The 12,973-nt window shown below is 35.4% G+C and overlaps 2 protein-coding genes across 7 annotated transcripts; both read right to left on the reverse strand.

Moving 5' to 3' along the window:
- Positions 1-542: 542 nt before the first annotated feature.
- Positions 543-3,799, reverse strand: LOC129295838 (basic leucine zipper 24-like). Of its 3 annotated transcripts, XR_008589653.1 has the most exons (5): positions 3,670-3,799; positions 2,311-3,147; positions 1,072-1,645; positions 723-801; positions 543-559 (listed from the first exon to the last, which is right to left on the reverse strand). XR_008589653.1 is itself a non-coding variant. In XM_054934417.1 (3 exons), the coding sequence occupies exons 2-3, from the start codon at positions 3,084-3,086 to the stop codon at positions 1,621-1,623; spliced, it is 801 nt and encodes a 266-aa protein (XP_054790392.1). In that variant the 5' UTR covers positions 3,087-3,147; positions 3,670-3,799; the 3' UTR covers positions 854-1,620. The 3 variants fall into 3 exon arrangements, 2 of the variants coding, with proteins under 2 accessions (XP_054790392.1, XP_054790393.1); XM_054934417.1 differs by lacking the exons at positions 543-559; positions 723-801 and having other exon boundaries at positions 854-1,645; XM_054934418.1 differs by lacking the exons at positions 543-559; positions 723-801; positions 3,670-3,799 and adding an exon at positions 3,325-3,656 and having other exon boundaries at positions 854-1,645.
- A 2,658-nt stretch (positions 3,800-6,457) lies between these two features.
- LOC129295840 (putative disease resistance protein At3g14460) lies at positions 6,458-12,563 on the reverse strand. Of its 4 annotated transcripts, XM_054934423.1 has the most exons (5): positions 12,156-12,563; positions 8,735-12,059; positions 7,802-8,079; positions 7,596-7,676; positions 6,458-7,019 (listed from the first exon to the last, which is right to left on the reverse strand). In XM_054934423.1, exons 1-2 carry the CDS (start codon positions 12,483-12,485, stop codon positions 8,784-8,786), a joined length of 3,606 nt encoding a protein of 1,201 aa, XP_054790398.1. In that variant the 5' UTR covers positions 12,486-12,563; the 3' UTR covers positions 6,458-7,019; positions 7,596-7,676; positions 7,802-8,079; positions 8,735-8,783. The 4 variants fall into 4 exon arrangements, with proteins under 4 accessions (XP_054790398.1, XP_054790396.1, XP_054790395.1 ...); XM_054934421.1 differs by having other exon boundaries at positions 7,596-7,670; positions 8,735-12,563; XM_054934420.1 differs by having other exon boundaries at positions 8,735-12,563.
- Positions 12,564-12,973: the final 410 nt, after the last annotated feature.

The following is a 12,973-nucleotide window of genomic DNA, read 5'->3' on the forward strand; positions in this document are numbered from 1 at the left end:
GACAATGAATTGATAATAATGGTTGATGGTGAGACCATGGATGGTAACGGGACAGAGTAATTATATCTAGTTGGGAGTTGACATTCTTTTGACTTAATCAAGGGAATACTTTGTTTTCAAAAATTTGCAATTATTCGTATTCCACAGTTTATATCTTTTATAATTAGTATTATTATTTTTAATATAAAAGCACGTTCTTTTATTAATAAATTATTTTTTAATTCTATTTTGTAACTATGAATTCTTAAAAGCGGGACCAATGGCAAATAGAGATATGATCATAGGGCATGATTTGATTTGGACTTTGGAAGAAAACAAAATTGGGTTCCATAAAACCGAGTTCACTTTCAAAATCTGTTTTGGGCTGACAGAGTTTGCAAATTCGAACTTCAATTATTTTTCCAAAAAGGGAAAAAAAATTAGACCAAACAATGTTCAAGCTTGGAATCATGCCCAAGGTTAGCTCAATTTCAAAAACGGTATTTTGGGGCCAAGATGTCCATGTTGGTAAACATTTTCTGGTCTTCTTTTGACTCCTGCCTTTCCTTTGTCTTGAGGCCTAAAAGCAAAACAGACTGCATTCATTTTCCAGTTCATGGTTTTCGATTGTGCATCAATCTGGGAAAGATAAAAATACTTTTGGGGACACATCAGTTTTGCCCCTTTTGTTCAAGTATCCTAAATCTTTGATTTACACTAATTCGATGACAACTTATACGTACTTTATAGACAATAGGGCTTGAATTCGAGATTTCTAGTTGAGCTGGATCAACTTCCTAGCTACCTAGCTGATCCAAACACCTAGTAGTTACAGAAACAAAATTATAAGCGAAAACACCATTACAATAATAAGTGATGTAATATTGAATTATGTACACATTCGATACACTTTTATTGAAAATCTTGATAGCAAGTGCTCAAGAATTTTTACCTAGCTTTTGTCCTTGGTAAAATTATCAGAAGAGTTCAAGGAATAAAAGAACTGTATATATATACATGCACATTGCACATGGTCTAACCAAAATTAGCAAGAATCAACATATGCATAAGAACGAAAAAAATACAATCCACCTTTAATTTGAAGGCTGAAGGGTACTGGATTAAGCGTATGTTGGGGGTGGCGTTGAGTCACCCCAAAACGTGATTTCATGTTAAGTAGCCTTGAGCCACCCCAAACATGCTTCAAGACCAGCGAGTTAAATTTGGAGAGACAGGTCATTTTCAATGAGAATGAATCATAGGGGGAAATGGCTGATGCAGCAAAACTGGCAAAACAAACGAATAAAAGAGAGAGAAGAGAAAGTAGAAATTAGGATTACCAAAAGGGGTGTAAATGAAGGTTGGTTTTAAAATTGCTATACTGAGAATACAATAATGAAAAAGGCAATGAATACTGATGAAAAAATACGTAGTTTTACGTAGCTGATAAATTCATATGTTGAGCTTTAATTCCAGTTCCACAAAGCAGCAGTTCAGTACTGCCACAAAAACTTTGTTCTGGTAGAATTCTGCAGTCCCACTCTTTCATTTCAAGCCAATGTCACTGTAAATGATTGTTTCGTTGTGTTTATGATTTCTTTCGTGTAGAAAATACTGCGTAAATCACCCAGGATAACGAGTTCAAGATTGGAGATAATTCACTTTCCTGCAGAACGTATTAGTCAGCCTAACTTGAGAAATACACCCATGAACAGAGTTAATTTAAGACTATAATCACACAGATGTTGTTCCAGGGCTTACTTCCCATATGATTTGAAAGTATGTCAAAAATGAAAAATAACATACTTTTGAGAGGAGGCAAAGGAAAAGGCAACTTCTAGAAGCAAAGGCCAGTAATCAAGACCCCAATTTATTCCACTTTATCTCACAACATCAATATGCTTCACGCAATTTTCTTTTATAATGTATCATAATTAAAAACTGAGAGGATCTCAATTCTATGCAGAACATGAGCCCTGAATCATGTCAAACAACTGTGAAAGAGTATCAGTTCTTCATCAACTAAAAAACTTGACACACTCACAAGGGTCTTTTCCTTTTACTTTCATCTGAAAAGAAGAAGCAAACAAACAAAACTGTTTCCTTCTGTGATGCTGCCTGGTATAGTATACAAAATTTACAGCTACTTCACTCTCAGATACAAGATTCTATAGTCATCAAACTATTTAGGGCAAATCCCCTAACAGAAAAACATTTATGATTACACTAACTATGGTTTGCTATGCATCACCTGCATCAACAACACAGATAAAAGGTAACGACAAGAATCTAACAGGAAAGAGCTCACAGAAGATATGTCCAGATAATTACTCATCTTGAGATGCAGATGACATCAAATTATCCAATGAGTCCACAACTTGCCCTTCAGTATTTGACATGTTATTTGTGTTAGCTTGACAATTTACAGCGAGAGGTTGACAGTTCCCTTCACATGGAATCATGAAATTTTCATTTCCACATATATCAACCTGAGATGGTAATCCTGCACGGTGATCAAAGCACTGAAAATTGGTCTCACACTGAAGACCAGTCGCATGGCCTGTGGGCAGCATATTGGTTTGCCCATCCTTAAAGATTGAAGAAGAGTTATTGCACTGCTTTTTATAAGGAAAAACACCCAACTCATTGTCAATTTTCCCTTTAAGGTCTACCAGAATGCTCCTCAACCTCAAGACCTCAGCTTCAAGAAGTGCATGTCCTTGTAGTTTCTTAACTAATTGCTGATTCTGCAGACGCAGTTTCTTAACTTCCTCCTCCAGGTGAGCTGTCTGTGCCTTCTTCTTCTCCCTATACTTTCGAACAGCTTCTCTATTACCTGAAGGCCGTTTTCTTTTTGAGTTGGTGTGCTCTTTACCATCTGTATGATCATCCTCAGATGCAATCACTTGGGTGTGTGTGTGGTAACAAGTATGGGTATGTGCTGCATCAGGGCCAGGAGGGTTGCAAGTGTGAGTATGGGTGCATGTTCTGGTGTTCCTCAAGAATTCATTGATTTTATTCATGGAAGTTGGAGACTGAACATTGCTAGATGACTCTGGATTCGACAAGAAGAAACTATCTGAAAGCTCAATGTCTCCATCATCCATATTTTCGTTCTTTATTTCGAGTGATACTACTTAATGGTGGTGTGTCAACAGAAGAACATATCTGCAACAACCAATTTTAAAGTTAGCAATTGCTACAATACGACAAATGAAAATGACACGCAAATGAGTTTGACTTTATGTTTATTCACACCAAACTCAGATATTTTCCCCAAAAGCAGAAACTTAATTATTGCCTTCAGTTGATATTACTCGAGGATATATTAAAAGAAGCACAGACCTTGAACAAAAATTTACAGTCCAATCTAGATATCATGACCTAGGATTCCAGAATCAGCTTACTGAACAATTCATAGATTATCCAGATGGATTCACTCCACCGTTATCCAGAATCATGAAGAAAGGCCAATTTTGATATTGAAATAATAATGTGCGGGGAGAGAATCCGGGCAAAAATAGGGACACGAAGACAGACAGATTATAAGCGCTGGAAATTAGAATCAGAATCAGAGACAAGAGCCAACAAAGGTACAAATCGATGAGCAAACTGAGGATTTGAAGCAGAACCGTAGACTCGGATAAGAAAAATCTGCTACTTTTAGCTCAAAGGAGCAAACAAACACACCTCCAGAAATCTGAATCGCTCTGCCTTTGTTCTTCGGTCCTGGATTCTTCTAAACTTGCAAGTCAAAGGAACATGATGTGTTGATTGAGATTTTCCCACTTAAACTAGCCTTGGGCTTGGGCTAACTACGAAGCTCTATTAGTATTAAAGAGTAAGAATATTATATCAATTAAATGATTCTCGCGGTTTTTAATTAAAGTTTTCCCTTTTATATTAACAAAGGTTGGCACATAAGACTTTTATCCATAATTGGATATTAAGATTCCATATCCAAGAGTAGGAATTACAATAAATTTCTAACTGTCTCATTCAATTTTAATGTTTTATAGCTGTTTGATCAAAATATTAAAAAATAGGGTTCATGTTAGGTATAAATGAATTTAATTACATATGGTTTTTCATTGATTGTATTGAAAATAAAATTACTTCAAATATCTTGATTAACGAACAGAAGATTATGACCCAAAATGTGAAGATAACATGTGAAAATGATGTGAATTGGAGTAAAACTAGTAATTTAATTGGAATAGTCAATTCAAGTCAAATTTATTTAAATTGATTTAAAATACTCCTAACATATAAAAAAATTTATATAATTAAGTTTGATTTTAACACTTTGAGCATTTGGATAAGTCCAAATATTCAAATTATTAAATATTATTTTATTTTATATCCAATTTCAATTTTTAACTTATTTTAATTTAATTTTATTAATAATAAACAAATTTTGAGTATTCAGTTTAATTTTATTTGAATTTGAGTTTGGTTTAGGCTTATTCAAATGGCCCAAATATTTTTTTTTTTAGAAAATCTCAAACCCAAAACTAAAATTTCTTCCAGCTTATTTGGCTTGAAGTGTTGGTTTTCACGATCCTAGGGCGAAGAAGGAACAGTATAGCATATTGTGGGAGGTTAGATGACTCATCACTACTTTTATTTGTTGAAACGTATGAAGGTTAATGGTTAAGATGCCAACATTGAGGCCGATGGGATTCATTGAACTTGTTGGTCAAGAATGTTTTTATTTTAGTCATTCCAATCCTAAATTTAAGAGCTGGATAACTTGTCTACAGAGATTTAGAAAATTTGTTAATTTGGTTATATTTCTAAGAAATTTATATTGGTTTTCATAAAATACCTTTTCATAATTTTCATAGGAAACTATTCCTATAGATGAAAATCTCCATTTAATATGTGCAATCAATAAGATAGTTTGAGAAAAAAAATTATAAATTAAAAGATAAAAAATTATAAATTTAAAAGATAAATATATTGAGATCTTACATTTAGAAATAAAGCAAGCCCTCCAGTAAGCTTCTAGATTTAATAATTAAGATAGGAGGGAATAACATATTCATCTATTTGAGAGTTGATAATGGTGACAAACAATAAGTTCTCTTAGACGATTTTTGGGTGAAAAATGTAGTAAATTTTTTTAAGGCTTAGGATTAAAAAATATTTTTACCTCTCAACTATTCATTTAGAAGCACCTGATATTTTAAAATTTGTGGTGCAATTTTTCCTTTCAACTCTTGAAAATGGTACATTAAGTATCATATCTTTAAAAAAGTTAACTTTAATCATTAGTTGACTTTATAATTATAGAAAATGATCCATAAAATTACACATAAGTTTCTTATAAAAAAGAAATTTCAATTAAATCTCCTAAATTACATATAAAAATATTATACAAATATTATTTTTTGCCCATGTAAAAGGTCAAAATATAATTATGACTGACCATTATTTTAGGAATTTAATCGATATTAATTTTTTTATAAGGTAATTGTTTGCAATTTTATGGGTCCTTTTCTATAATATTTTAAGTTTTTTTTGGTCAACTAACAATCAAAGTTAAATTTTTTAATAGCAAGATGCTCAACATACTATGTTCAGAAGTGAAAAGAGAAATTACACTACATGAAAATTTAGGATACTAAGTTCTTTGAGAAAATAGTTTAGGAAAAAAAGAAGCCATTTAACCTTTTTTTTAATTGAAGCATACTCTTGCTTCTATTGGATATTCAATATGTTTAATTCTGTGCATGCAGCAACCATCATAGTAGCATCTTTGCTATGGACAATTCGCTGAGATTTCCAGTTTTCAAAAAGTTATTTGGTAGAAACCTAAGTAGTTAGCTTTGATATATGATCACATTCTATCTTTAACTGAATTTGGTCCCTAAGTTTCTTCTAGTCATGAAATTCCTGAAATATAATTGTTAGTTTTTCACGATTCTTGAGCACTAATGAAGATTAAAAAAAATACAGGAAAATGTTGAGGTCTATGGCAGAATCACCTGGTAGACCGAACAAGCATACCAATGTTTTGAATTTTGAGCTTGAACCAAACTATTGTTGATAATTAAGATGGAGAAATTTCAGATTCCAAAACTCAATATCACTGTTCCTATTTCAGCATCACTAGCAAAATGAACACAAAATATCATGAAAAATCGCTCTATCCTGGACCTTCCAAGAGGTTCCATCTCTCTGGACAAATAACCCAATTGGAATTTCCATATTGGTAGTCATGCTTATTGAACTTACAAGCCTTTATAAGCATATCTGTAAGATGTCACATCGTTATCATATGCATATACATATAGTGACTAGAAAATCCTGGAAAAGAGAACCTTGAAAAGCAAGGGAGCATATTGCATATTCTTCCACCATGCATACTAAATAGAAAGAACAACATCTTTTAGCATGGGTCGTGCTATAATAGTAAGCCCGATAACCCAAAATAGGCACAATCCATGTTCACAACTTGATCTAAAGGCAAACTAAAACAACTGTATGTACTATTTTTTTTATTCCAAAAAGAAGGGAAGTTGATGCCACAAGAATGAAACCTTTTGATTCCTCTTTGTACCCATAGAAAAAGAAGTGTTTGGAAGCAATAAAATGACAGTACAAGAATGAGAAAATCTCAGGGATAGTCAAGATTCAATAAGAATGCAGATTTTGGCAGCTTTGAATGCACTCTGTCAACTGGAACAAAAGCTCCAAAGAAGTTGCTGTGGTGGATGGATTTCATGTTGTTGGAGAGCTTGAATTCTATCACCAACCTCCTAGCCTTCATAATTTCATACCATTGGTGGCTTTTGATATTGGCTTCTACCCTTTTAGGATTTCATCACAAGGCAGTCCAGTTCTGCTGCTCAACTTCCTTGCCTTGACAAGAAATCTGTCATCCTTCAGAGAGAAGATCAGGGCTCTATTCATGTTCTTCCCCTTTCTCTGGTTTTGAGCGTTTACCAAGAAATATGGACTTATTGCGAAAAGATTACTTGTTTTATATAACATGACAGCTAAGAAATGTCATTTTGCTATTTTGCATTTGTCCCCTGCACTTATGTACACACGAATAAAACAGTAAATGATCAGCTAACATCTCCAAAAACAGGATTAAATATTAAAACACTGTGAAAATACAATTGTTGGTTTCTATACTTTTAGCATGTTTTGTATAGTCTCTATAATATTTTTTTCATTGTTCCAAATCTCTAAAGTTTCATTCTTTTGCAACATTAGTTCTTATTGTAACTAATGGAATTAACTATGCTGATATGTGCATAATCCCATTAAATACAGTGCTAACTTCATAAAGTTATGATGAGTTGGATATTGTGTAACAACTAACAATAAAGACTAACGATGAAATTAAAGGGACTACAAACAATGAAAAAAATTATAGAGACTAATACCAAAACACATAAAAAGCATAGAACCAATGGTTGTATTTTCCCTAAAACATTTTAACCAAAATAAGGGAAAACTAGATTGCAATTTGGCTTTGTTCGACAAAAATGTATGTCATGTGTCTTCAGCCCACTTTTTGAATTCAAAATTACTATGATCCAATATATGTGCGCGCGCGCGCGCGCAAAAATGGACATTCAGGTAAAAAAAAGGGAAATCACCTTTAAGCTGAGAATTCCCCTATAGTTAAATACATGTGGGTAATCTATTGCAGTGCACCAGCATGCTTTTCCACCCTTTTGCTAGCCACAAAAAGAAGTTTCCCAAATTATCAAATGACATGAAGAATCAAGAACCAAAAAAGCATCATTCAAATACAGAGTGCACAAAGTTTTAGGATTTGAAATTCTTGTGCTAGAAAAGTTACCTGATGCTTCGCTAAGCAATTAGAGCTGGTAATGATCTCATTGATGATTTGTGACTCCAATCACTATCAATTGGTAAGCAGGGAATGTGATTTCTTCCCCTATGCAACCATATCTTTTTGATCAATGAACCAACTATTATAGCCTCAAACGTGCAGACTGTGTTCACCGTCTAAGAATAAATATCAGAAGAGTTTGTCTGTCCATTGCACCATTTAGGGGAAAGAAAGGTGACTAATGTTGTTCAGGCCCGGTAAATGTTTCTCTTCAAAATTGACAACTGTTAAAAATTTCAACTAAAGATTAGTAAATACATATTCTATAGTATCCTTTGCATGCTAAATTTGGTAAATATATAAATTCAAATGTGTTTAAAACATGACAAATTATATGGATCTCATGCCGAATTAATACATGCATGAAAGGATATTATAGAAATTAGAAAACAAGGTAACAAAAATTAGCTCCCGAACACAAATTAAACCATACTATTTCTCAAGTTAGAATAACATTCATAAGATAGAAATTATATTCGTGTTAAGCATCTTTAATATAAAATATAAATTTTATAGTAAACAACACTATAAATAATATAACAAATTATTTAAATTTCACACGGTTGCACAAATGGATGAATATTATTTATAATAATTCAAATTTTGATCACAGAAATAGTTATATATATTTAAAAAATAAAATGTAAAGAAAAAAAGAGTTGTGAGTGGGAATTTTTAAAATTAAAGTGATCGCGGGGCAATGATTTCCCCTTATCTCCCCTTCAACAAGACACTACTCTATGGCATGATTTCCATTTTCCAAGGCTAGATGCTTCGCTTTTATTGCCGTATTTATTTTGTCCCGTAAAATTGGTTGCATGCGATTGCATAGTAGGTGAGCGGCGGAGAGAGGGGAAAGCAGAAAATGTAAATTCGTACCTGATGAGGCTACCCAATTTGATGTTGAAGACCCTTGTGATTCAGCAATTCAAGTGAGTACATCATGATCAAAAATAATGTGGGGGATGTGAGCAATCTTTGACCACTCTCTGCCTTTTTTCTTTTGGCACCGGTTTTTAAGCTTGGGACAGATAAAAACAAATAGAGTTTGAATGGTAGTGGGCAAACCCTCCTTTGGGTAGCATTTGAGTTCAGGACACGCAACCAGATGTAATTCCTGCAAAGCTGACAAGTGGCGAAGACCATTATAATCCAGAGTTTTAAGATTGAAACACCATTGAATAACAAGTCGAGTAAGAGTAGGTGGCAATAAGTCTGGTTCGGGAAGACACTCGGCTTCTTCATCTTGAATTCTCAAAGAATGTAGGCAAGGATGATTACGCAAGCCCCAATCCCTTCGAGACGCCACCAGCTTCTGGCTTCCCGTGATAAGAAGAAACTCCACATTCGTCGGCAAACCCCCCTCAGAAAATGATTCCACTTGTGGGCAGTCATATATTTGTAGAATCTTCAATGCTGGAAAGAGGGTTTGCATGCGCTTTGGAAGTGATTTTAAACTCTGTAGTCCTTCTACATGAAAGGAGTACAATTTGGGGGCAGAAATTCCTCCTTTCGGAAATGATTCGAATTTATGGCACTCTTTCAGTTCCAAAGACAGAAGGGAGGTTAGATGATGATCTTGCCCCTCACTAACAGATAATGTTTCAAGATTACCGCATTGCTTTAATTCTAATTCCTTAAGCCTGGGGAATAAATCAAGAGGGAAGGTCCTTAGGGAGTCACAGTTGAATATCGATATTCTTTGAAGGAAATTATGACCATGCGGCAATGGGAATCCCAGAGAAGAGCAATCCGCAATCACCAATTTTTCAAGGTAAGTATTGGTAACCATATTCTCAAACATTTCAACCGACAAGCATTCTGTGAAGGGTTCCTTGATGTGGAGAACTTTTAGAGTTGATGGAAGGCATTCCAATTGTACCTTTTCACAGTTTAATAGCATCAATTCATGAACAGATGGAGCCTGCAAAAGTGAGGCCACAAGATGCTTGCAATTGGCGATGACTAGCTTCGTTAAAGAAGAAGAAACTTGTGTCGGAATTTGCAGCTCTCTCAACTTGGGACATCCTTTTAAATAAAACTCTTGCAGACATGGGAAAGAACCATGTACATCTTCACAATTCCATTCCTCCCATCCATCCATTTTCTCAAATCTTAGGATCTCAAGGGATGCAAATGGAGTCGTACAAGAATTATTCCCATAAAATTCAGGACCAACGGCCACAACACTATCAAGGCCCACAATTGAGAGTGACTTGAGAGTTGACAACAAACCCAATGATGGCAAGGATGAACAATATTTACAATCCATCAACTCTAACGACACTATAAATGATAATGTATTATCTGTTAACCAATTTGGAAAATTGGGACCTTCAAAGTTGCTAATTGACAGCTTTTTTAAGTTTTGGGGAGGTTGGAGATTCTCGAGCACGTCACTTTCTTTGTGAGATTCTTCATTCTTCATGCTCCAGCAAAATGCTAACTCCTCAAGGTGTCTTTTATTTTTCAAATTGGCGTCTAAACAGTCCTTGGAATCTGTTACATTTTGTAAATCTGAAATAGACAGTGCTCCTCCAAGATCAAGATTACCTAGTTGCCTGATGCCAGTCTCATCACATTTGCCCACGTAAAATGATGATAAAACTTGAAGATTTCTTAACTCCCCCATTCTCTTTGGCATGTTTTTCACCTTAGTTTCACGAAAATCAAGATGCCGCAAATTTATGAGTTTGTGCAAGTCATTGGGAAATTCTTCCAAACCCTCACAAAACCCCAACTTCAGCGTTTGCAAGTTATAAAGTGAGCATATTGAATCGGGTAGTCCTTTTATACCGGTTCTCGAAAGATCCAAATAACGTAGATGCTTGAGCTTGCCGATAGACTCGGGCAATTTAATGATGTTGCAATATCCTGACAAAGTTAAGACACGCAAGCACCTAAATTTGAGCAACAAATCTTGCATCATATTGATGGACACAAGCAGTTGAGAATCAGACAGTGAATCATGCATGAAAGTGCGCAATTTCTTTGCATTGCATATAACATCAAATTTTCTAGCAGAATCACCCAAACTATCTTGAACATATGAAAAGTGGCGGGTAACTTTCAAGGCGTTTTGTGTTTTAGCTTCTTTCAACCTAAAACAAAAGTCTCCAGAAGCACTCTTTGCCAAATCATGAATAAGATCATGCATGACGTAACACGTTTTATCTCCACTTGACTGTTGAAAAAATGATCTTGATAGAAGAACATGAAAGAATTGATCTCCAACAACCTTCAAGTCTTTTCCTTCTTGTTCACTGAAAAAATTCTCAGCCATCCACAACTCAATGAGATGCTCTTTGCTAAATTCATAATCTTTGGGAAATATGGAACAATAAGCAAAGCATCTCTTGAGAGGAGAAGGAAGGTGACGATAGCTCAATCTTAAAGCCGGGGGAATAATATCTTTATCTACCTCCCATATTTCACTTCTCAAAATGTCATTCCATTCCTCAATAGATGACTTTGTTTTCAGTAATTTCCCAATTGTCTTCAACGCTAAAGGCAACCCCTTGCAGTTTTTAGTAATTTCTCTGCCAATCGCTTCAAAATCAACATTTGGAAAATGAGCATCAGTATTGGGCAGAGCATTTTCTTTGAATAACGACCAACTATCTTCTTCTTTTAATCTCTCCAGTGAATGTGTTTTAGTTGAGCACATAGTTGAAGCAACAATTTCACTACGGGTGGTTACTAGAATTTTGCTTCCAGGAGCCGTAGATTTGAAAGGAGTTTTTAAGGCCTCCAATTCGACACTATTTTCATTCCAAAGGTCATCCAAAACAAGAAAGAATTTCTTTCCGGTTAACATGCCCTTCAATTTATTTTGTAGTACATTTAGATCTTTACTATCATCATTAGAAAAAGTAATTGCCTCAACAATGGCTCTAGTCACCCTTGTAGTATCAAAGTCATCAGAAATGCATACCCATGCTTTGAGCTCAAATCCATCTTGCGCCCTCGCATCATTGTAGACGTACTTGGCAAGAGTGGTCTTACCTAACCCTCCCATCCCCACTATGGAAAGGATGGATAACTGACTGCTATTGTCATTTTCTGATAGCAACCACTCATGAATGATCGCTTCTTTATCTGCATCTCTGCCATAAATTGCAGGTTCATCCACCAAAGAAGTTGTCGGAACCTTGCTCACGGATCCTACACTTGCGCCTTGGCCTTCCTTCAATCCTGGATTATTCTTTCCAAGATATTCTAGGGTGTCAAGGACTTGCTCGATCCTTGATCGGATTTCCTTGTCAAATGAACTAGCAGGACCGAATAAGAAGTTTTGTACCTTATGTATGACAGAACCAGATTGTGATTTAGCTTCCACCACGCGCTTCGTCTCTTCGTAGTCGATCTCATCAAGGACATCCTCAGCATCATAAACAGCATCTTTGACCATATCAAGCCAAGCTTTCACATTTGTATTGGTGATCTCCTTTTGCTCTGCATCGTCAATCACAGCATTGAGGGATAACATACAGATCTTCAACTTGTCCAGCAACGTCTGGTCCAGTCTCCTGCCACGGAAGAAGTCAAGCACTTCGCGGGAAGCCAGCCTTTCAAAAGCCACCTGGAGGAAAGAAGAGATAACAGCACCGCCAACTGCTTCAAGAGCCATGGATGATTTTGCAGAGAAGAAACTAGAGGGAGGAAGTGATAGTAGAAGAAGAAAAAGCAGGCGAGGCCAATGTGTGGGGAAGGAGGCTTCATAGACACATGTTACATGACTGACGCAAATAATTGATGAAGGCCAGCTAGCAAATTCAGAACAAGAAACAGAGACATGTTACTCTACTGAACTCTCATGGTCCTACGCCCAATTGTATTAAATGAGACAGAAATCGAAATTTACTGGTGATGGCAAGTTGTGGTTGATATGCAGATTCATTGATGTAGGAAGACTCGGTCTGGGAGCTCTTGGTCTACTCTGATGTCAAGTAGCAGAGGTCTCATTTGTATTCAATGACTCCACCTAAATTTGTTTCGAACGGACGTTTTCTGGCGGAGCATTTATCTAAATCACATGCCAATGGGCTGCCTCATCATAAATCATAATATATACTCGTTCCACATTTTTGAACTGATTTTTACTCATCAATAAAATAA

The sequence above is a fragment of the Prosopis cineraria genome, unplaced genomic scaffold, assembly GCF_029017545.1.
Source record: "Prosopis cineraria cultivar Desert tree isolate PC_DT_omini unplaced genomic scaffold, ASM2901754v1 PC200, whole genome shotgun sequence".
Taxonomy (NCBI): Eukaryota; Viridiplantae; Streptophyta; class Magnoliopsida; order Fabales; family Fabaceae; genus Prosopis; species Prosopis cineraria.